The sequence below is a fragment of the Dama dama genome, chromosome 4 (assembly GCF_033118175.1).
Source record: "Dama dama isolate Ldn47 chromosome 4, ASM3311817v1, whole genome shotgun sequence".
Classification (NCBI taxonomy): Eukaryota; Metazoa; Chordata; class Mammalia; order Artiodactyla; family Cervidae; genus Dama; species Dama dama.
Genome location: NC_083684.1, coordinates 49633879 through 49658797, shown reverse-complemented (window position 1 = coordinate 49658797; position 24919 = coordinate 49633879). Strand labels below are relative to the sequence as shown.

General features: G+C 37.6%; 1 protein-coding gene across 2 annotated transcripts in view; it reads right to left on the bottom strand.

The window, feature by feature from the left end:
* Positions 1-21566, bottom strand: part of UBA2 (ubiquitin like modifier activating enzyme 2) — a 30988-nt gene extending 9422 nt beyond the window's left edge. The window contains exons 1-13 of one of the 2 annotated variants that reach the window (XM_061138980.1): positions 21357-21566; positions 19384-19467; positions 18305-18375; positions 17007-17071; positions 15508-15608; positions 13904-14025; positions 10251-10318; positions 9682-9803; positions 6989-7088; positions 5905-6071; positions 3891-3984; positions 3690-3802; positions 944-1099 (exon numbers count right to left, since the gene is read on the bottom strand). In XM_061138980.1, coding sequence (XP_060994963.1) covers positions 944-1099; positions 3690-3802; positions 3891-3984; positions 5905-6071; positions 6989-7088; positions 9682-9803; positions 10251-10318; positions 13904-14025; positions 15508-15608; positions 17007-17071; positions 18305-18375; positions 19384-19467; positions 21357-21494 — 1401 coding nt within the window. In that variant the 5' untranslated portion in view covers positions 21495-21566. The remainder of the gene's footprint in view (positions 1-943; positions 1100-3689; positions 3803-3890; positions 3985-5904; positions 6072-6988; positions 7089-9681; positions 9804-10250; positions 10319-13903; positions 14026-15507; positions 15609-17006; positions 17072-18304; positions 18376-19383; positions 19468-21356) is intronic. The other variant, XM_061138979.1, reaches the window with a different exon arrangement.
* Between the last annotated feature and the right edge of the window lie 3353 nt (positions 21567-24919).

Genomic DNA, 24919 nt, shown 5'->3' with positions numbered 1-24919 from the left:
CTCCATCTCTTCCCAAGTTCCATATCCCCTTTGCAAATTCCAAGATGGATCAGGAGCAGTAATGGTAATACTATTAAATCTTACCCGATCCTAAACAAACAAACAAGCCTAAAAAAACAAACAACAGATAACTCTCTAAAGGTCCAATTACACTCCCAATACGTGGAATTACCTTTAGCATACGTGGAATTACCTTTAGCTCAAGAATGAGTAGATACCAATTATAATCATTTCTTTCCTAAGAAAGAACACAGGGCAACCACCCTCTGCTGGCCAACATACCAAGTCCAGCTCCTTCTCCATCCAAAACGTAAGTTCAAATCAACTTGTCCAATGTAACCAGTTCTGGGAGAAAGGTCATTCATTCTCAAGCAGCCTTTAGGGCCACAAAGTCTACTCCTTCATGTCGAGAGGCATATAAACATGAAACACCACAATGTACACAATCAGAGGAACTATGTGAAGTGATTTCCAAAGTGAGAAGTGACACCCATTTAGGTCACTTGCTCTTTCCTAATTAAAAAAAATACTAGGAGGAACTGAAAGACCAGGCTATAGGACCAAACCATACCTTAACCGTCCATCTCTCACACCAAAGCTCTACAGGTGAATCCAAGTGTGCTAACAATGCATCTCCTCGGGGACTAGCTTAATACACCCTCACTAGAAACCTAAGGAACACAGGATTTGCTTGTAAAGATACTATGCTACCTATCTATGTACCACCTGTGGTCCACAAATATACCTATTCCTCTCTGGGATGTGAAGCACATTCTGGAACCACAGAGAGAAAAGTTAATAGGACACAGATGGCAAATGTACACACCTCAGTAGTCAGGGTAATTATCTGGCTTTTAGTTTATCACAGTAAAAAGGCAAAAGGGGACTTGTTTTTTTCTTATAAACAGTAACCTTGTGGAAGAGAACCAGGCTCTGCACTTACCTTATCTTGTAAGGTGAGAACAGTCACTTTATGAACATTCAGCCGCACAGTCACCTCTGGCTTGCTGGCACATACGTAACAGTTAGGGTTGGGAGCATCCAGTGCACAAGGCACAAGAAGCTTCTTTCGTGGGTTTGGTTGTTTATTCAAAAAAATCTTTGGCAAAAAAAAAAAAGCAGAAATCTGAATTATAATTTTATATACCATAGAATACTCATTTAAATACTCCCTTCCAGATGGCAAAGGATAAGGAAAATCAAGACCTTAAGAGGCTGATTTTTATCCCAACCTTTTCAAATTAGCCAACATGTAAATAAAGCTGAGTTTACTGAAATCTCATTGTACTGAAGACTCGACTATTCTGCAAACTAACTTAGCATGAATAAGGGCCTAACAATACTTGTCTCTGGTATCATCATTGAATCAGTTTGGAGTGCTTTCCTAGTGGTTATTCTTATCAACTTTAAGTCAATTTCTAACAAGACCAGGGCACTAATTTCTCTAATTAATGTCTTTACAGATACAAGGACCAAATGAGCTCCATTTCTTTTCTAATTTTCTGATGACTGTGAAATCAACATTCACATAATTAAAGGAAAAATAATGTATGTCTGGCACTATTACCATTTTCCGAATACCCAAACCAAAAAAAAAAAAATTACACGAACCAAGGGAAATAAAAAACAAACTGCACTGAAGTTATAATTGTCAAGAGAAAAACCAGATGCTAATACATAAATTCTTACTGTGGAACTACCATGTAGTATGGTATCTGTTAAGATGAATTATCTCTAAAGAAGAACCCTATCGATTCCCCCCAACTTAAAGAAGTAAATCCCTTGACAGACATTAAGTGCTAGACAGAGGCCTCCTGTAACCTCTCCCCACAATGAATACTAAGCGTATACACTTGTACTGCCAGGGCTGGAGTAGGGGACAATGGTTGATCTGGAGCTTCACTGGGAGGGTAACTCCGCTAAGAGAAATCGACAGTAATAACAACTGCTAACACTACTAATACTAAGGCTAACACTTCTATTAACCTATCCTAAGACTCATTTATAAATGGGAACAAATGAAGCCCAGACATAAGGGTATCATTAGTCCAAGAGAGGAACAGAGATGAGCAAGTAAAGAAATGAGAAGAATGTTACAGGACAAAGTAAAACACTTGTTCAGGCTGCTATAAAAAGATAAGACATAAAAAAAATATAGTTCTTCGACACAAGGGTTTGTTTTTTTTTTTCTTTTTTTCTTTTTTTTTAAATTTTTTTTTTTTTAAATAAAAAAAAAAATATATAGTTCTTAGAAATTAAAAACATGATAGCCAAACTAATTTAAACAGAAAGCTGAACCAAGATGGCAGACTGGCATTATGATTCTACACTCCCTCACCATGAAATCTCATGGAAACAATAAAAAGTATTTTAAGAGTGCATTAATAATGACACTGAAAAGGAAGAATACCGTCATAGACTAGGTATTTTGCTTTTGTTTTTAAAAGACATTCCTAAAAGTAAACTGGTCCTTTTATTTCAACATTACTGTAAAAAGGAGAACCTAAAACAATAGCAAAATATTGGCTCCGATATTCTTAGGAAGTTTTTTAAATCCCCAGTGGTATGAAAGCAAAGTATCTTCAGACATGCAAAATCAATTCAGAAAGAAAGCAGGAATCCAAAGGGAATATTCAAGTGGTTTTAATCTTAAGAGAGAAACCCAGTCCAACCACTACTAATGCAGGAAACTCATGACAGGAGATGTTCACATAAAGCAAGGGGAGGATAAAAAAAGAGGAGAAAAATTTCTTCCCTGCAGAAATAGCAAGAAAAATTATCTCAACCTTGGTGCTTCGTGAGGGAAGAATATCTTCCTTTGTAATTCATTACAGTAAGATAGGGTTCATGCAGATTTGCTGTCTGAATATATACTGAGAATGTGTAAGTGGTCTCAGGTTGGTAGAACCCCAGGCACCCAGATATAAACAAACACAAATCCTCTTTGAAGAAATACACCTTCAGTGGGTCCTTAAAGAATTATCATAGATATATGTTAACAAATATAATTCTGTCTAAATATATATATATATATATATATATCTCACATAAGCAAACAAAACATAATGAGAGAGATCTAACAGAAATGACACAAGCTCATCCATAAAGATTTCAGGCATTAACACAACCAAATATAACATAAAGTTACAATAACATAAAGTTTAAAACAAAAAGGGAGACTGAAAAAAAAAAAAGGGGGGGGGGGACTGACAAAAATGACTGAAGAACAAGGGACTATAAAATGACAAACAATTTTAAAACCAGAGTACTCTTAGAATTGGAAAACAGGGATGGGGAAGACGTGTAAATCCATGGCTGATTCATATCAATGTATGACAAAACCCACTGAAATGTTGTGAAGTAATTAGCCTCCAACTAATAAAAAAATTAAAAAAAAAAAAAATTGGAAAACAATGAAGAAAAATGAAAAAATGAAGAAAAGTTAATACAAAGGACCCACACAATGAGTTCTTCCAAGAATCCAGTAAAACTAGAAATGTTAGAAGCAAACTAGCTTCTGCTTCCATTTTAGACAAAAGTAAGAGAAGCAAATGTGTTTTCCTTTTTGTTAACTTCCAGGAAGCTCACTTAAACATGCAACTCACAAGGTAACTCAAACAATTACTTTTCCATTGCTTTAAACCAAATGTTATTGTTTTAACTTTAAAATTGCAAATAGAAACACTCACTGTTCTACACTGGTCTATTTTTCCTGATAAAATCTTCAGTCCTTCCAATACTATCAACCCAGCAATCACTGCATTAGTAGTAGCGATAGCAGGGATAATGTTCCCTGCCATTGCTGAAAGGAAAAAAAAAAGAAGTTTAGCTGTTAAAAAAAAGAAGAAACTTAGAATTTAGATGATACGACTGAAGTACAAACAACTTACATTTGATATCGAATCTGCTCTTCATATTCATACTGAAAATATGCATCCTGAGATTTGCAGCAGAGGTGACAAAATCCATTGCAGATGGGTCATCCTGTCAATAATTTAAACAATTTAACAAGTCTCCCCACAAATTTACTAATTTGGTTACTGCTGCTTTCAGAACAGCACTTTCAAAAGTTTCTAACACATCAACTAGAACAAGAGATGGCCTCCAGGGAAAGGCTGGTCTGGATGAGAAGTGAGCAAGAGCTCACTTGGGATCATCAGCTCCAGGGATACAGGAATGTGGCCTGCCAAGAGCCAACAGGTTTTAGGAATTCACATCTGCATACACAAATGCACCGGAGATGAAGAGTACACAGATCAGAATACCAATTCTATTTACTGATGGTGGCAAACCTTCCCTGGGTCCACAGTCAATAATAAGCTTGTCTGACAAGTACGGAACTCAGGGATGAAGATACAGACTGCTTTAAGAAAGCTACTTCATTAAAGCCTCAGAAATACCTAGACTACCTCTTTTTGCTTTCTTTCTTCATATTCCCTTCACATACACTGCACTCCTATATTGGCTGATTTTTTTCAGATGTGGCAGGACAAAGAAAGTTTTCCCTTTACAACTTCCATTCTTCCTAAGCATATATCCTACTCTAATTAGATTTCAGCAAAGTTTCATGCTTTGAACTGAGAAAAATTGTCCTAGCCCATAATGCAGAAACACCAAAGTATGAAAGAAAAAGCACTGATAGGATGTGGGTTCTTTACATACTTATCTGGCTGGCTGAGGAACCACAGACAAATAAATCCCCCTGACCCAAAATTCCTTAATGTGTTAAACAAGGAAAATTATATAAATATCTTGTAAGGCTGTGGTGAGGATAAGTATGATTATTTAAGAGGACCCAAAACAGGGTCCATCAGGTACTTCCCCAGGCAACTGGCTTATGACATCCATTAGTTACAGATTTTACTCACAGAGTAACAATTTGCAGTCCCAAGTTTGGTTACTGAGTCCCTGTATACAGATGAAAACCTCCTAAACCAGTTACAAAAATAACAATGAAAAAAAGTTTTAATACTGATCCCTTACAGCACACAAAACCTAAAGACTAATGTTTGTAGTCTAAATTTACCAGCTTTATTTCAGATGTCTGATTCAACCCCCATTTCAAAATTTGCACATATAAAGCTATCTTGTGCTCAGCTGTGTCCAACTCTTTGCAACACCATGGACTACAGCCTGCCGACTCCTCTGTCCAAGGGATTCTCCAGGCAAGAATACTGGAATGGTTGTCATTTCCTTCTCTAAAAGTTATCTTAGTTCTCTAAAACTGATCAAACTTTTCTCCTTACTTTGAAATTAATGGCAAATCATTACCAACATCTGAACATGCAAACTTTAGCAGATAAATCAATTATAGTCATAGAAAGTATTGAGTATAATTAAAAACAAGTAAAATTAACTCATTAAATCTCAAAATGTAACATTTAACTGCAAGATGCTATTAAATATTGTTTTAACTTGTAAGAATAATTACATATCCTTATTGTATTGATAAGTCTCTCAGAACTCAAAGCATTATTAACTATTTCAATATAAAGGCAATTTTATTACTTTCAAGGCCAAATAAGGCCCACGAGCCATTGTGGCCAAAAGGATATTATGACTTCTATTAATAAATCTCTATTACGTAAGAAGCTCTCTTCAGGCTATTTTCTTAAGTCAGAGAAATATTTTACTCCAGTAAAGTCACATTATTTCTCTAGTCAACAGTTACAAACCATGAACATATTATTAGAATCTAAAATGAGGTTTTATGATATTAAATTCACATATAGAAAATTCATAGTTCAATGTAGTAATTAGAGGTGAAAAGGCAAAACAAAATCAATGTCCTCAAAATCTGATAGAATAAAAACAATATCCCAACATTACTAGATTCTGATATAGCTCAAGAACTAAAACACACATTTGATATACAAGTAACTGCCACACATTTTCAACACAAACCTTGTCCCATATGAGCTCAGCTCCATCCCCCTTTTCTGCTAAATGAACTCTCAAAGTCTCAATGCTCTTTGAAAAAAGACACGCATAGCTCTTGACATCTAGAACCTGCTGGTCTTTCAGACCTAACTGGGGTTCATTTTGTTGATCTGATGCACTGGTTTCTTCTCCTGGAAAAAAAGTATTAGAAAATTTACTAACATCTTTCCTCTACTCAGTTTAACATTCAATGCCTGACAATAAAAAAGTTATATAATATGAAACAAATTCCATTAAAATAATTATCATTGATACAATTATGTATACATATGCAAGAAATTGGTCAATATTATGCAAAATTAAGCAAGAAAATGGTCAATATCGACGTGGGAAAGGTGTGAGAGTGTCTCAGAATTTCACAGATTACTGGAAGATTCAATATAATGTAAACAAGCTAATAAGCATTATGCCCAGAACACAGTATCAATAAGTGGAAGCTATCAGAGCAATACTTGAATTGAGCTGTAAAAGGCAGTATTTATTACTATAGATAACTACAGGAAACCGCTTCAAACTGACACCCTAAATCTCCTGGGACCTTTTAAATTTCAATATGCTAAACATTGCTGTGTAAAACAAGTTGAGACACAATGTGTTGAAAGAGAGAGGGGTAGGGAAGCAGTCACCACTACATTAGTTTTTCCTTCCTTAAAGCTACAAATATGTCCCAAAGTTTAAGGAACACTTTACATCAGGGAGAATATGAAACAATTAAATGTTAACTGATAAGGGACTAGGTTAAAAAATACTGACTGAAAACAGCAAGTCAGAGTATATAAATAGTATGATTCCATTTACGTAAAGTGACCACACAACTGCCTGTGTCTATGTGCAGTTATCACCAAGACATTCTTAAAACGTAGTAGTAATTATTTCTTCAGGTGATGAGATCTCCAATGATTTTCCTTATTCATACATTTCTGAACTGTTTGAATTTCTTACCATGAGTGTACACCACTGTATACCAACAAATAACAAAGCAATTTAAAGACTTCAGGTGAGAGAAGTTCCAACTTAGGAATCTCAAAGAGAAAAATGTACCCTTCACCTTGACTTTGCACTTCAGCCCAATCCAATGGAACTGGAGGTTTCCTTTTCCGCCATAGTTTGTCCATAGTCAATAGATACCTGATATCATCTTTAAAAAGCTAAGACAGAAAGGAAGAAAGATAAATTCCATGAACCCTACTGTCCTTATTCTGATAAAATATATAACAAAATTACCCTGCTTACTTAACACTATAAAATCTGATGTAAAGATCTGAGGACATGTTATATACCAGTAGATTAACAATTCTCAAGGGCGGGGGGGGGGGGCAGGGGGGGAGGTGCGCACCTAAAATCTTTGTGTAAAAAGAAATTTTACACGCAACACTTGCACTTGAAACAGTTAACATCAGAGATGCTGAGAAAAACAGAGTAAGGGAGCTCTGAACTGTGCTGATTGACCCCTTCCTCCCAAGCCACTTCCACTTCCCCATGTTGGCTCCTCAGATCAGCTGGAACCACAATCATACCCTCCAAGGGACTAAGTAAATACACACTAACTCCACAAGAAGTGAGCCTAGAGGTACCAGTCAGCAACATCTTCAAGTTTGTGGGTACTTACCAATAAAGTATACACATTTTAAAAGTGCTCAAACGGAAATGAAGAACCACCTGCAACACCTCTGAAATGTGCCCCCCGACCCCGCCGCAAAGACTTCAAACACAAGAAACAATTCCTATTTCAAAACTAAAACCAAACATTACCACATATAGATTGAGACTATCACACGAATCACACTTTCTATGTGGTAGAATTTCAGATGATTTTAATAGTTTTACATTTTCCTTAGCTGTGTTTCCTATTGTAGATTTACTCCACACATTTTTTTATATACCGGATATGAATTTAGATATGGCTAAAAGTTAGAACTATTTCTATCAAAATATACTCAACTGAGGATCTATCAAACATCCTTAATCTTTGGAAAACCAGCTAAATATACAAATAATCAGAGTACAATTTAGTGTGAAAATCACACAGCTCTGTTAAGTTATTCTGTTCTACTTGTGGAACAGGGACCGTTGGTAACATGTGAAATGGACACAAAGGGAAGGAAATGAGGGGTCCTGTATGATTTGGGTAACAAATTTGGCTAGAGACATTTTATAGAGGACCCTTAGCGCTTGGCTGTAAAGCCTGCCAGGCAATGGGGAATTAGCACGGATCTCCAAACACCCGCTCCACAGCTTTCTCCGTTCAATTATTAAATACTAGGAGCCCCTCAGAGTTGTGTAATGAACTATTTTCACACTCTCTTTCTATAAACCTAACTCAACCAAATCTCTAAATTGGTTACTTACCCACAGAACCATGTGTCATCTCTCTCATGTTCCATAGAGGAATCTCAAAGTCTGTCACCTTCCACACTCCCCCAATCCCTATGCACATATGTGTTTCCCACCCTACCTACCTCAGAGATTGGCACCACTAGTCACCTGCTGCCCAGCAGGAAACCAGGTAGTATTCTTGGTTCCTCATGTTATACAAAGTTGAGTTTGTAAAAAGTGGACAACCCACACCCCCAAAGGAATGCGATGGGTTGTACTTCCGATTACTCCAGAAGGCACTGTCCCATACTGGTTACAAGGGGAACACCAGATCCTACAAGAGTGCACTGCATATTTCCTATACCTTATACTGACCCTACGGACTACCCTTCAATGGATTCCTGCTGTCTTGGTGAAATATCCTTATCATGACCCAGAAAATCCTGCCAGATCGAGTCTCAGCTTACCTTTACAGTCCTCCTTCCACTCTCCCTTTTAATGGGAATTATTTCAGTTCTTCAACCTGAGAAGGACTTTCTACATGCTGCATTCTCATCCCCACCCTTATTCTTTGAAGTCTTGAGTTGAAATGTCATTGCCTCTGGACAGCCTCTTCTGAACCCTCATTCCAGTCTAATAATAATGTTTAATAACAAGGAGGGTTAAGTCTACTTATTATTACAGGGTTCTAATACATTTGAACTTAATCTCATAACACCCTGAACTCAAAACTGCTTGTTCAATATTTGACTTCCCTTCTAGACTGAGTTCTCTCCCCTACAGAGAGCTAGGACCCTATTTTCTGTCTGTCACTGTTAAAGCTTCTGTACTTCAAAGTATGTGGCACACAGCAGATGCTTAAAGTTACCTATTGAACAACAGATTGGAGACATACTTCAGATTGTCCTGGCATTCAACTGCTCAAATTGGAATGGAACTAGGTATATGGACACCAGTTTAGAAAATACTGTCACTATCCATATCAGAGTTAAGCACATTTGATTTTAAGCATAATCAAAACCAGCAAAGGAATATAAGAAGAGAAACAGCAGAAACCAAAGGTAAGTAATATAAAGAAAATCAGTGAAAGTGAGGGAAGGAAAGACAATCACAATGAATTCACTAAGACAATGCTGTGTTCTGTGTGTGTGTGTGTGCTCAGTGGTGTTCAACTCTTTGCAACCCCATGGACTACAGCCCACCAGGCTCCTCTGTCCATGGGATTTCTCAGTCAATAATACAGCAGTGGGTTACCATTTCCTTCTCCAGGGGATCTTCCCAGTTCAGGGATCAAACCCATGTCTACTGCATTGGCAGTTGGATTCTTTACCACTGTGCCACCTGGTAAGCCCAATTAAATCACACACTAGCTTGAAACAAAAGTAATAAAAATCAATCCACAGTTATAAAAAAGGTAATCCTAACCTTGGTAAAAAGTTTAACTGGATCATATCCAGTTGATTTAGCCCATTCCTTGGTGGAAATACGTTTAATGTCACCATCTTCACTAGATGCTCTGGCTCTGGCTTCAGCTTCCATTGGTTCCCCTACAAAACAAACGCTGGTTTATTTTCAACTGTAGTTCGTGTAGAATGAGTCTCTCATCCACCTTTGAGGGGTGGGGTCATTCATGGAAGCCACCAGCAAGTGACACATTCTGAATTCAAGCAGAAAGAATGCTCATCACCATTTTTTTCTACTTCAGTTTCTGAAGGCCACATGCAGAGTAGTCCAAGTATAGACCTGGAAACAACTCCTGCCCAGTTCTATTTACTAGATTTGTAAGATTTCTCGGCAGCGTGTTTCTTCACAAGTAGAATGGTACGACTCATTTTTTAAAACATCATTTAAAGATGAAACAAGAACATAATACATTATCTAGCATGTAACAGCAATTATCTTCCCCTCCCCCTGCCTTGAGCTACCAATATTAAATTAGCAAAATAAAGATAGTGGTCGTCAATAAAAAAATATATCCTAACTAGTTTACTCACAGGAAGCTTCAGGGTCAGCTCTGTCAGGAGATACTTCTTGATCAGCATCTTCTTCTCCAAACAACTGGCTATAATTTAAGAATAGTAAATATTTATGTACACCAAAATACTGAACAAATGTTACCTTTTCCAAGCTTCCTCAAATCTTCAGGAGGGATGAAAATTAAGTAATTGATAAATTATACTCCAGAAACCTCAAAGTATTTAAGCAATCTGTTTAAAACAGCTTGCATTCTCATTTGAACCACAACACAGAGAAGGCAAAATATTAGTAGACCCAGATTCATTTCTGTCAGCTAGCTTCTGCAAATTCCTGTTAAAATTGTTGATCAAGAGACAGGTGAGTGGCTTTACATTCCAACACAGACAATATTTCACTTTCAGAATAATAGCTGTGAGGTATACCTGCAACTAGCTACTAAACACTGACACACCCATTATGTGTGAGGCACTGCTGAAGGTGCAGGGAACTCAGCAGTAAGACATTTTACCATAGTAGCATGTATCTTTACCTATCTTTACCACTTCAGAGTCATATGAAATAATGGCAAAGTATTAAGCTGAAACTCCCTCTTATTAATCAAGCTATCCTAACAAACTGTTTAATAACTTTTCAACCTGTCATTAAGCACAGGACTTACATTAAAATCCCAAAGATCCTGATACATTTTACAAGAAAATGGCCATCTGTTTCCAACACTGGTTGTACCCCAAAATACACTCCCAAAATAGCATGCCTGAGTTCCTACCAATTAATTTCCTCTCCAAACAACATTTTGCCAAACTAGCAAGTATAAAATATCAATAGTATGTTACTGTGGCTTTATTCTTGATTTTGCAAGTTAATCATACAGTTGAACATTATCTTTATTTGCTTATTGCCTAAATTTCCCTTTAAGTAAAAAAAGTGTCTATTAGTAGTATTTGTCAGGTTGTCCTTCCCTTATTACAGGAATATATTCCAGACCACAATTTTAGTTCCTTATGTTGCAGTTAGTTCATCCCATGTAATAGCTTAATTGTGTATACATCATTGAACCTCTCTTGATGATGAAATACTAAATCAATTTGAATGTATCAATCCTTTTTTATAATTGCCACTTTTATATCTTGAGAAATTGTTCTTTAACCCAAAAGATGAAGATTTTCTCCTATATTAGAACAATTTAAAATTTTTCCTTTCACATCTGAATAATTAATCCACTTTGACTTAATTTCTTTTTTTTTTTTTAATTTTTATTATTATTTTTTTTTCCATGACTTAATTTCTATACACTATTAAATTACACATATTGTTTTAAGTAGAGAATAGAACATTTTCCACATTGGTTCCACTTAGGCCTTAGTCTTCCATGTAAATTTTATAATCAGATGAACAAGTTCCAATAAAATCCCTGATAAAATTTTAATCAAAATTGTACTGAATCATTAATATTTTATATACACAAACTAGAATAAATGTGTATTTTGCTCTGTCAGCTAAGAAGGCCTAAAACAAATGGTACCCCACATCTATGCCTAAGCAGTTGTATCCTGACTTCTAACATCATTCTTCAATAAAAGGAACCAGGGTTCCGTGAAAAAATGTCTAATTCTAGGGCTGAAGCAGGAAATACACAAGATGAACCCAGAGCATCTTACAGTACCAGAAAGTAAGGAATTACTCAAAAAAAAAAAAAAAAAAAAAACCCCATCACACTTTGATGGCTACATATCAAAGAGTACAAGGCCAACTGAAGAGCTTCCAATGGCCAAAGATGGAACAATCTGAGCAACAAAATTCAACAGTACATTGGATTAGAGTGAAAGTCGCTTAGTCACATCTGACTCTTTGCCACCCCATGGACTATAAAGTCCATGGAATTCTCCAGTCCAGAATACTGAAGAGGGTAGTGTTTCCCTTCTCCAGCAGATCTTCCCAACCCAGGAAATCGACCCAGGGTCTCCTACATTGCAGGTGGATTCTTTACCAACTGAGCTATCAGGGAGGAAAAATCCATTAGATTATAACCCAAACTAAAAAATACATTGAATATCAATGAATCTACATGGATAATAAATACTACCTTAAGTGATCAAGGCCTACATTAATAGTCATAAATTATGCTGATAACATGTACCCCTCATATGATATGAGGAAAACAACACTTTACCTCTGAGGTCTTCCTCCCAATAACCTATAACCACACTAATATAAGAAAAACATCACACAAATTCCAATAGTGGGGCATCCTACAAAATACTTGACTAGTACTCTTCAAAACTAACAAGGTCCTCAAAAGCAAGGAAAGTCTGAAAAACTGTCACAGCCCCCTTAAGGGGGACCTAAAGACATGGTAAGTAATTATGTGGTATCCTGGAACAGAAAAGAAACACTGGGTAAAAAACTAAGGAGATTTAAATAATCTTTGGACTTCAAGTTAATAAACAATGTATCAATATTGATCCACTGTTATGTATATATCATACACTAGTATGAAAAGATGTTGACAACAGAGGAAACTGAGTGTGGGAACTTGCTACCTTCTCAATTGTTTTCTAAATTTGAAACTGTTCTAAAAAGTAAAGTCTATTAAAAAGAAAAAAAAGTTTTCTAAATAAATAAAAGCTGCAAGTGTATTTCTCCTGAAATTCTGTCATTATAGCATTGTATGTGTGAATATATTACAAAGATTTTCTCCTATATGAGTGAATATCTGAGTGAATATATTACACCTTAATCAAAACATAAAGCTGTTTGCTGCAGATTTCTAGAAGATATCAACTTGATAAAGTTCTCTTAGTTACTAAGATGAAAAGGTGTTTGCTAAATTTTACCATTCTTCCCATATCTATGAAGATTATAGTTTCTCTTTCTTAATGAAGTAAATGGCATTTATAGATCTTTCCAGTGTTAAACCATGTTTGCATTCCTGGAATAAATACAACTTGGCATACTTTTTGTTTTATACCATTTAGATTTTTTAAAACTTATTTTTGGCTGCGCTGGGTCTTCGTTGCTGTGCTAGCACTCCCTCCGGTTGTGATGTGGTGGCTTCTCTTGTTGCAGAGCACAGGCACTAGGCTGCTCAGGCTTCAATAGCTGTGGCGCACAGGCTTAGCTGCTCCGTGGCATGTGGAGTATTTCTGGACCAGGGATCCAACGTGTATCCCCTGCATTGGCAGGTGGACTCTCAATCACTGGACCACCAGAAAAGTCCCCCTCTTTCCTTTTCCTGAGCAAACTTGCATTTTTCACTTTTATCTCAATTACATCCTTCTAATTTTTCTGACTTTATGTTGTTCTTTTTCCAACGTAAGTTGGATCCTTTGCTGATTAATGTTCACCACTCTTCACGTGTGTAAGCCTGTAACTTCTTTCAACTACCACATTCAATGTGTCCTACAAGTTCCACGTGTAGTATTGTCAGTATTATTACAAACTATTTTCAACTTCCATTATTTTTTATTTAACCAATGAGTTACTTCTAAGTGTGTTTTAGTGTTTCCAAATACAAAGATTTCTACTCATTTAGTTACATGCCTATTTCCAGTCAGAATAAGCTCCATCATCGTTAAGAACAATTTCTCCACAGTATTTAAATAAATAAAAATAATCCCTCTGCCCATCACCAGTACTAAAAATATGCCCAGAAATATATATATACTCTTACTTGAACAAATACTTCGCCCAGACAATGCAATGAATAGGTTCTGAAGGTGTGTTACGAATTGTACAGCCAGGAAAAGTTCTCTGGGTTGGTTTGGGATGACATTCGTAACACTCGGTCACACCCTGCAAAGTAAAGATGTGAGAAAAACATTTAACACATGACGATGGTTTCTCAATATTGTAATTCATTCTTTCATTTACATTCCAACTATCAAGAAAATTTTAAAATATTAGTGACTCCCAAAATCCTTACTTTACAGATAAGAAACTCTAACATAAAACCTAATTGAATCTACCAGTCACAGCAAAGGCTAAGCCAGGACTCTTGATTCCTGGCCCAGTGAGGAGAACACACAAGCTTACCTTGATCATAGTGAATAGAGAAACTACTGGAAAGACAAATAACAGCTTTCCAACCAATGATCTTCCAAAGTTGTGAAACTCTATTACTTAAATATTATTTATAGCTTTACCTTATAAGCTCCTAAAGATTAAGTGAATTTAAAGCATTTAATTTCTAGAGCTAACTAAATACACATGGAAAAAACCTTAGGTATTGCTAAACCAAATACTCTCCACTTCATTGCTAAAGGGTTATGTTTAAATGTACACTGGAAGGAATCTCTGAAGTCTACAACACCTGTGATAATTTTTCAAAACTTCAAATGAATGTTCTTCATTCTAGCAATTCTCTATCTCAGTCTTAACACACACTAGTGTCTCAGCAGTGGATCATGGTAATGAGCAATGTCTCTCTAATAATGGTTAAAGACCCCAAACCTGCAAATACTGTTTTAATAAAAATTGCAGCGGATCCAGGGTTTTCTCCATAATGCCGTTTCTGGTGTCCTTCCAGCATGCTTTCTTGGGGCCAGCCATACAGCAAGCAGTCATCCCTCATAAATTAATATTTACAAGTCTTTGTAGAATGATATGAATTAAGCTCCCAAAGAGTAATACTAAACACTGAAAACAACTAAAGCAGAGCCACAATTTTTGGTATGGATAAACTGCCAAGGATCAGACAAAAATATCAAATTTCAAGTAGAGTATATAATTCCTTTTAGTTTCAAAACCTGCAAATGATTCTTCCAATGTATTTAATTTCTTAAAAGAATTAAGAGAAAAAAAGATTTGAGCAGAAAATGAATAACAATACTGAGATTATAGAAAACTAAGTTATGAACATACAGGTACTTGTTCTTACTCTTTAGTTTTATCTAAATACTTGAAATACTTTACAAAGAGACCAAAAATTTTTTTCAAAGTACTCCAGACTATAAATCTGGACTCTAGCCAAAACTAACTTTGTAGAAGCTGATTTAGCATACATGTCATGTAATCTCTTATTATGCTTGCCAACCTAAGGATTTTAATACATAAGCTACATTTTAATACATGCAAGGATTTTAACACATGAGATCTTTGCCTGTACTCTCTTTCATACCTTCATAGCATCCTAAGTTTTAGAGGAGCACAAAGAAAATCCTTACATTCTGGAGGCTGACAAACCTATGTAATACATAGCCAATGTTTACTTCTTCCCTCCTTAAGGTCCCAAATAAATATGTGGGAAGCAAAAACAAACAAAAAGATGTTCTTTACCTTTTTGATAGTGGTTACTTGCCCAAGATAACCAGCAGTTCCACTCTCAATAAGAGGGACATCCGCTGCTAGACACATTCTATTAACATGGTTGCGGGCAGCTGGAAGAAAAATACTAGTTAACAGGAGTTCATAGGGAAAAAAAAAAAATTATGTAGTTACCTGTAATCAGAATGAAATTGACCCAAACCATTTCCTATTTTTATTTCATGTACAATTCTCTTACAGCTATGACCAGCATAATACAACTATTATAGACATTTAAGAGACATGCAACAGTAAAATTTCTAACATAAGAAATTCGTATTACAAATCTACTATATGAGAAGCACCCCTATATACTACTCTTTAATTCCAAAGTGCCAACTTCCTCTTCTACTGCTCTGGCTACCTTCTATTAAACTTGGCTAGGGAGGGGGGATCGGGATGGGGAACACATGTAAATCCATGGCTGATTCATGTCAATGTATGGCAAAAACCACTACAATATTGTAAAGTAATTAGCCTCCAACTAATAAAAATAAGTGGGGGGAAAAAAAAAAACCAACTTGGCTAAAACATTGTTTCAATGTTTTCCAAGCCCTTTACTTGCTCCTATTCTACTAAAATTATCAGACAATACACGGAAGTGAATGGAGAATATGGAATATCAACTTGGAACTATTAAGGCAGTTTAAGATTGGGGGTGAAAAAAAAGAAAACAAGATTGGAGAAAAAAGATGAGTCTGGTTAAGAGTTATCCTGCCTCTTTTTTATGCTACTTTGTATGTCTTTTCTTTTGATATTTCTGACCTGAAATTGTTACAAACTCACTTGATGGATGTACTATTACATGTGGAAGGAATTACAGAAAAGGACTAAGTATTTTCATGCCACATTTCAGACACACAGATCTGTTAACAATAACTGGCTATACAGTATTTGATATATGAAATATCACCAACTTTTACAAGTTTGAATGGTCTAAACTGTGTACATGCAACAGGATCCAGTCTGGTATCTCACAGCACCAGGTATACCAAAACTAATTCAAGAGCCATGACTTTTATGCTAACTTTGGCATCCTGTTGCCTTACTCTCAAAACAGTGGTTTTTAGCCCTAAATGTCCTTTAGATTATCTGGGGAACTATGAAAAAAATATGATCATTAGGTTCCACTTACAGAGTCTAATTTAATTGGCCTTAGGTGAAATCTGGGCCCTGATATTTCTTAGATCTCCACATAAACAAAGGAAGTCACTGTGTTTAAGTGCTGGGATAATATGAAACAAATAAACATGCACACAACATATGCAGTCATCCTAATGATTTTAGCTTCCCCTATTTCACAGTAGTTCCAGTTAAAATTACAATCAAATGGCAATCTTTAAACCTGATCTTATTTCCCTTTAGCTCTTTTAAGATCTAACTTGTAAGGAAATATTTTAATTAACACTAATTGAATAAACAACCTTGTTATGGAAGAAAGGAAGTACTTAAAATTATTAAAATAATCTCACCTCTGTTATCTAAAGCATTCATAACCAATATAAATTGTCGAAAAAATTCCACATTATAGTCAGGGCTACAAAGTAAAACAATAACAAAAAAAAGTCACCAAAACAACTGGCCTTATACATGAGCTTTACAGAATAAAACAGGGTACTAAAAAAGCATATTAAACTAGTAACAGTGCAAAAATAACTGGTATTACGGGTCTCTACCATATATACAGGTCTGACTATTCCCAAATACCATCAACAGATTTAAAAGAAATTATTTCCCCTTAATCCCTGTGAATAACTACACACCCTTTTTGGCCAGTTACCTTGGGCACTGAGCAGAAAACTCAAACTGGCATGACTTACGAGTCCCACCAGGCCTTCTTGGGGCAGCAAGTGCCTGGGAACATACAAAGAATACATTCCCAGGATCTGCCTGGCCTGTGGCTTCACCTCACATGGTCAGGATCAGCAGGGTTCAGGCCCCTAGGGTCCCTGCTTTTAGCAGCACTGGGAAAGCAACACAGGGTAAAAAGGTTGTAGGGCTATCAGCAAGCTTGTAGAGCAAACATCCAGAGAATTAAAAAGAACCTGGAGACAAAAATTCCCTGAGAAAGCATAAGACTTGCTTTAATTCCAGGCTTCAAACAAGAACTCATTGTTTTTAATGCCATTTATACTTGTTAGCTGGACAACTACAGATAAAGGATATTTTAGACACAGGGTTCCTTTGCCCCAACACCTCCAAAATTATATATTTACTCTATCTCTACTGAGATCAGAGAATACTTATGTACCATCAGAATTACAGCCCCATCACAATCCCCAATGTTATATTATAGAACTCACAGCCCTAATAAACAAATTATTTGGGGAAGGAAACTTTTAAACTGAGAAAAGCTGTAGCTGAAGTCGACCAGAATGAGTAATATATTTAGAAAAGTCTGAATCATCACATGTAATGATTTTTCAAAGAATTATCTATTTAAAACAGGAGTATAAGTTCCTTTTAAGTTTTCATACCTTATGATTTATAGAAAGTATTAAAGTATCTCACCTCTTATCTAAATCATTCAAACCATTGTGTGTGTGTGTATGAATATATATATGTATGTATATACAAATATACTGCTAAAAGAATGACACTTAACTTATGTGGGTATAACCTACTGCATTTTCATTATTCTAGAAAAACATTTTTTTAGAAAGCAGAATGACTTTGAGTTCATATATTTAGCTAGTAAAAATATACTTTTGAAGGTTTAATTAAAAATTCAGAGCAAATGCAATTTTGCAGCATAATAATCAGAGCATACTTCATGATGCTGTCATGGTAGGCTATGATATTAGCTTTCGGGTAAAACTGCAGTACACTCTCTTTGGCAACCTGGAAAAACAAACAACACTAAATTACTAATGTACTAAATTACTATAACAATTCTAATTATATACAAAATCTATTTATGGAAGACAACTGCTACTTCACCTTACATAATATTTATATTAAAAATAAAATACAAAAATATAACAGGAAAATTTCTACAAGATTAAGCTATATACACCTATTTATAAACAACAGGACAGCTGCCTTCTCTCATACACACTTGTACATGAATGGCCAGCTTCAGCAAAAGTATCAAACGCTTTAACCAAGTATCATTCATCCATTCAACGATTATTTACTAAGTATCTTCCATATATCAGAATTTGTATAAGGCACTTGGTGAATAAAACTGACATATATCAAATAATCATCTAGATAAATGAAACTACAAAGTATTATAAATGATACACAGAAAAAGCAGAGGTTGTAATGAAAGGAAGATCTGATTTAGAGATTTAGGAAAGAACTCCCAGAGAAAATGTGAAAAATGAAAAGGGGAAAAGAGTGAAAGTTCACCCAAAAGGCTGAGAGAAAAAGCAAAAGCAAAAAGTATTTCAAAACCTTGAATAAAGATGGAACATTCAAGGATCTAAAGAAAGGTCAGGATGGCAAGAACCGCAGGGCACGCTGTCTTCTTCTAAAGTGAACAATGGCCTAAGTTGTAGCTTCACCTGCCCAAATTACAGGAGAAGCCAACCTCTGGGGAATGTAGAACACAAGGCTCACTCTAAGAAAACATTCCGATATTTAAGCAAGAAGGGGATACCGTTTACACGGTCAGGAAAAGCACCTATCTTCTCTGCATACAAAAAAAGGAGAGCACAGCCTTCAGTCCTTTACTAGACAGATCTTTCTATTCTTCCTAATCCCTCAGCTGAAAGAGATGGCTTCCCCCATATTCTCCCTCCTACTAGAAACCCCAAATTAATCTAATGCTATAAATAGAAGATCCCCCAAGGGCAGAAATAATAATGAACAGATAAATAGAAAGGATATGAGAACTACAATTACCTGGGCCTTTGATCTTCCAACATGTTTCTTTTGAAACAAAAACTGCCTGTTGAGGTTGCTGACATCAATAGTATCCAGATCAATCTACAAATACATAAACCAGATAAATCACCAATTTCCTGGTATGTTTGAGCAATAAATATCACTATTCTCTGCATCCATAACCCAAAACTTTTGGTATTTGCTACATTAGTGGAGAAAAGGCTCTTAATACCAAAGTGTTAAATTGATAAAATAATTTAATACATATTAAAAAAAAAACAAGGTTTAATTTCAGAGATAACGTCCTCCCTCCCGCAAAAAAACTGATCCTTTTCTTCGTTTACTTGATTAATCATCCTGGCAAATATGGAAATTCCTTAGATGGCACAGAATTACGTTGAAAATGCATTTAAAAAATTTTTCTTTTTTTCTTTTCAATTTCCATCACTTCTCTATTAATCTCATCAACTACTCTTTCAAATCCAATATAATTAGCTGTTCCTTGTTCTTTTTCTTAAATGATACTTAACAGATTTATTGAATTTTTACCACGTTCTTTAATTCAAAAGTCCTTACCCATCCACAATTTTATTTATAATTATTACCTGAGGCTTGTGGAGGGAACCTTCTATACAAGGTTAAGTGTCTCACGTTTTAAGTCTTACCTAATTGCTGTTTAAACGTTAAATACAAGGGAAGAAGAAATAATTATAACTAAAACCACTTTCATTCCATTTCAATAAATTTATATGAAGGGTAATCAAATGTTCTGTATAACATCCATGATTTTGGCTATAATTTGTGGAAATTACCAGTATATATAATCACATGACATTTTTTATTCGTGCTTTCTAAATTACTACGAAAATTAAACCAAATAAAAAAGATCAACATTTATTTCTCAGGTGCCCCAACTCATTGTCTATTACAAAATGAACCTTTTAAAGGAGTATCAGTAATTATCAGCTATGCCACATTCATATTTGGGATTTGTGATACAGAACTGAATGGAAAGACAAACCCTATAAAAACCAAAGGAAAATGCATAAATGCTTTTCCCTCCAGTCACTCATTTATTAGTTCAGTCGGTCATCTCCAATTCCATGTTTTCACTACACCTTAAAACGCTATAAACTCACAACCAAATTGTAGATTACAACTCCAAACCTCTTAAGTTTACATAACAGAAATAACCTGACTCAAAATTGCAGTCGATTCCCACCACTGCACACCAATGCAAAAGTTAAAATCCTAACCAATACCTTTAACGAAATAATCTATGGTGATAAAAATGATTGTCACGCAGATTGTCTGTACCCAGAAGAGAGGAGAGTAAGCCCCAAAGAAGTCCTACCAGTTGCCTGGCGACCCAAAGTAAGTTACCAAACGTCACTGCATCTCACTTTTCCTCTTATTTGTTAAAAATAAAATGGGATGAAAACAGCGTTTACAAAGCCTATGATAGTAGTGAAGATTAAATACATTAAGGCGAGTAAAAAGCTCAGGACAGAGTCGGGCTCGGGACAGGCGCTCTGTAGGTCCTGATTATTACCGCGCCATACTCTGCTCTGGATATTGAGTTAAGAGGGACTTTGAATTGAACACTCGCAACATCCCCAAGGGACTCGAAACAACCATCTCCTGCCTCCCGTTCAAACTGGGGTACTCCTCTGAAGCGAAAGCACGAGGGCTCCTCCACACTCCAGAGCCGCCACAAATTGGCGGGGGGGGGGGGGGGGGGGTGGTGTGGGTGGGGAGAGGCCCGCCGCAGGACGCCCGGAAGACCCGGGCCCTCAGCCTCAGCGTGCGGAGCGGGCCCGGCGTGCGGCAAGGCCCGCCCCGTCGCTGTGGAAGAGCTCCCTCACCGTGGACAGCCACGACCCCGGCGCCTCTGAGTCTGCCCCTGTGCTCTCAGCTCCGGTCCCAACCTCCGGGCCCCAAGCCCCCCGGCCCCGGCTCCACGGCCCGCCATTCAGCCCGCGCGCCCTCACCAGGTCGATGTGGGAGAAGCCAGTGAGCACGAGGTTTTTGAGGAGCTCGCAGCCGATGCCGCCCGCCCCCACCACTAGGACCCGGCCCCCGGCCACGGCCTCAGCCAGCTCCCGGGGCAGCCCCCGCGACAGTGCCATGGCGGGACGACCACGAGCCGCGGCGGAGGCGGAGGCGGGAGAAGTGAGCCGCGGCCGGAAGCAGGTGGGGGAGGGGCGGCCCAGCTTCCGTTCCTGCGCACTTCGGCCGCCTATCGGCGCCGAGTGGGCGGAGCCCGAGGGTGTGGCCAGTCCGCCGGCTCCGGACTGGGCTGGACTGTGAGCGAAGGACTTCACACCTCAGGTAGTAGTGTTTCTCGGCGACGCGCACGGTTCCGGTCTTCGGCTTAAGTAGCCTAAGAATAGTCTTTGGCCTGGGATTTGGAACTCCCAACCCAAACTTCTAACAGGTTAGAAAACTGATGTCCCTCTATGTAAAGAGCTCTTACAAATTAACAAGAAAATGAATGTCACACAAATAAAAAATACAGGCAATGGATGTGACGGAGCACTCACGAAAACAATGGGCAATATGATCAATGTTGAAATTTCATCAAAGAAACATGCAGAATAGTTTTCAAATGCTTTTCACCCATTGAACGGCAAAAACAGTGTAACACTTTTGTTAGGTACTCCACACACTGCAGGTATACTAAGGCAAAGCTTTCTAGAGAGTTTTTGTGGCAATTTGATTTCAAAACCCCTAAAATTGTGCATAGCTTTTGATTCATTCATTCCAATTCTAGGAATTTATCCAATGGCAGTTATCACTGGTTAAAAAATAATTAAATTGGAATAGAGAGGCTGATGTACAGAAAGGACTTGTGGACTCAGCAGGTGAAGGGGAGGGTGGGATGAATTGAGAAAGTAGTATGGACATATGCACACCACCAGGTGTGATATAGTGGGAAGCTGCTGTATAACATAAAGAGCTGGATGCATACTTTCCTTTTTTTGAAAAATACTTTGCAGCATTATGTGTAATGGAGTAAAGGCCTTTTGTGCCCCAAGCAAAAAAAGCCAAACTCTGACAGTGGGAATTTGTAGCGAAGTAGACTTATTGCAGGGCGTCAAGCAAGGAGGTGGGAGGCAAGCCTCAGGTCCCTTCAGCTTGGTCTTTGAGTTAGGGGATTTTTTTGAGGGGAAGAACAAAGAGGGATTAATCATCATCTTGTGACATTTTTAAATAGTTTGGGGAGTTGGGATATGTCTCTGGTTTACAATTCTCTGGCCACATGGTCCATGGCTCAGGGATCTGTTAGCTCACCTTCCTCTGGAGAAACAACCTGAGTTTGTACCTTAACAATGACATCTATAATAGCAAGTTTACTATATTAATGAGGTTATCAACAACAGCAGTTTTAGTCATCTGACTCTGGTTGATTAGTGTTCCGTTAGCATCAGACTGAGATCAGAGGAGGTAAGAAAGGGAGTAAAGTTGTGGAGAGAGAGATTTATCATAAACTCAGTAAGGGAACTTGGATTTCAGAAGGGGGGAGACTCAGTTTCAATTACAAAGTATATCCTGGGAGAATACTGATGGGGTAAACACAACATAATGTTAAATGAAAAAGATACAAAACCATGTATGTGATTAAATTTTGTTAAAAAGCTCTCTCAAATGGCAAGAAAATAACCGTGGTTAGTATTTTGTGTATTTATGTATGCTGGAATTGTGGACAATTTTTATTTCTTCTCTAAACTTTACTGTATTTCCCAGATGCTCATGCCCCTCAAAAATGTGAACTTTTAAATTGGAAAAAATTATTAGAAGAAAAAAGGAAAAGATGGTGTAAAAGGAAAATCCAAATAAGAGTCATTATTGCTAAGAGAGCTCTCTAAAATGGAGCTGGAAGGCCACTAATAAAGTGTAATTTATGCAAGGCTTCCATAAGACGCCCTTATCTGTCTGTAGTGTCTGTATCTTCTGGACCCCAAGGGCTTCCCTGGTGGCTCAGACGATAAAGAGTCCTCCTGCAATGCGGGAGACTTGGGTTCAATCCCTGGGTTGGGAAGATCCCCTGGAGAAGCAAATGGCAACCCACTCCAGTATTCTTGCCTGGAGAACCCCATGGACAGAGGAGCCTGGCGGGCTACAGTCCATGGGGTCACAGAGAATCGGACACCACTGAGTGACCAAGCACAGCATGGCAGTAAAGTCTGACCTTCCGACCACTCACTGTCCTAATGAAGGCACTCAGAACATCTGCCAGAAACTCAACGCTTATTACCCTTACCCAAATATGACTCATGACAGCCTATCTATTTATCAGACCCTTGCCCTAAAACAACTCATGACCATCATCCCTAAAGGACAACTATTTCCTTTTCTTGTGTCAGAGTACAGCCTCGTTGCATTTGTCTTCGTAAGCCCCTGATTCTTTCTCTTCCCTGGAACTCTCTTGCCATTATACTCAAATCTGTGTCTTCTGAACTGTAACTTCTTTAAGACTTACTGATTTATTTAGTTTTGGGGGCTGCACTGGGTCTTTATTGCTGCACATGGGCTTTCTCTAGTTGCGGTGAGCAGGAGCTACTCTTTGTTGTGGCGCATGGGCTTCAAGTTGCAGTGGATTCTCTTGTGGGAGGGCATGCGCTCTAGGATGTGTGGACTTCAGGAGTTGCAGAACATGGGCTCAGTAGTTGTGGCACATGGGATTCCTTGCTCTGAAGCGTGTGGGATCTTCCTGGTCCAGGGATCAAACAGGTGTCCCTTGTATTGCAAGGCAGATTCTTAACCACTGGACCATGACTGAAGCCCCAAATTGCAATTCTTATGATGCCAAATATACTGTTTTCTTGTTTTGTTGGTTGACAATGGAAAACAGGAGAAAATTGCTTTTGACTTCTCTGGTCTTTTTCATCAGTTGATTGGTTCGCCAAGCACCCACCAAGCTTGGTCTGTGAGAAGTACTCAGGCTGTGGTCCTGAACCACAAGGTAAAGGAAGGGCCAGGGAACCCAGCCATGGTCGGGGGGCGGGGTCACACGCTTGCATAGTAGGCTGCTGACATCCCTTCCCTACCATTGGCCTGCCTCTCTTAAATAGACATCCTGCGCAGCATGCTCACCTTCCTTCTCCCTCGAAACACACTGTGGGTAGGGCCACCTTCCTTTGCTTCTCTCCTGCCCGTAAAACTGCACACCTAATCCTACTCCTCAGGGCCTTGCTGGTATTTCTATTTTCAGACCTAGATCTTTTACACAGCACTTAAGTAGGCTCACACTGGACTTGTTTTCTCACGTCTTGCTTCCTTAACAATTATGTTGCAAACATTTCTACTGGATGATGGGGATGCCTCTGCAATCTGTACTCTATTTAGATAAGATCTGATACAAACATGTATAACTAGATTCAAGAACGCATGGAAGCACAAGTTGTCTCCACCTAAAAGAAACATGACACCTAACTCATATCTGAAAATGGCTGTATCAGCAGTTTAAAGCAGTAATTATACCCCATCCTCTCATCAAAGGAGGGTACTCTCTGGCCATTTAAATAAATCCAAAGTGATGTACCTGCAGTCC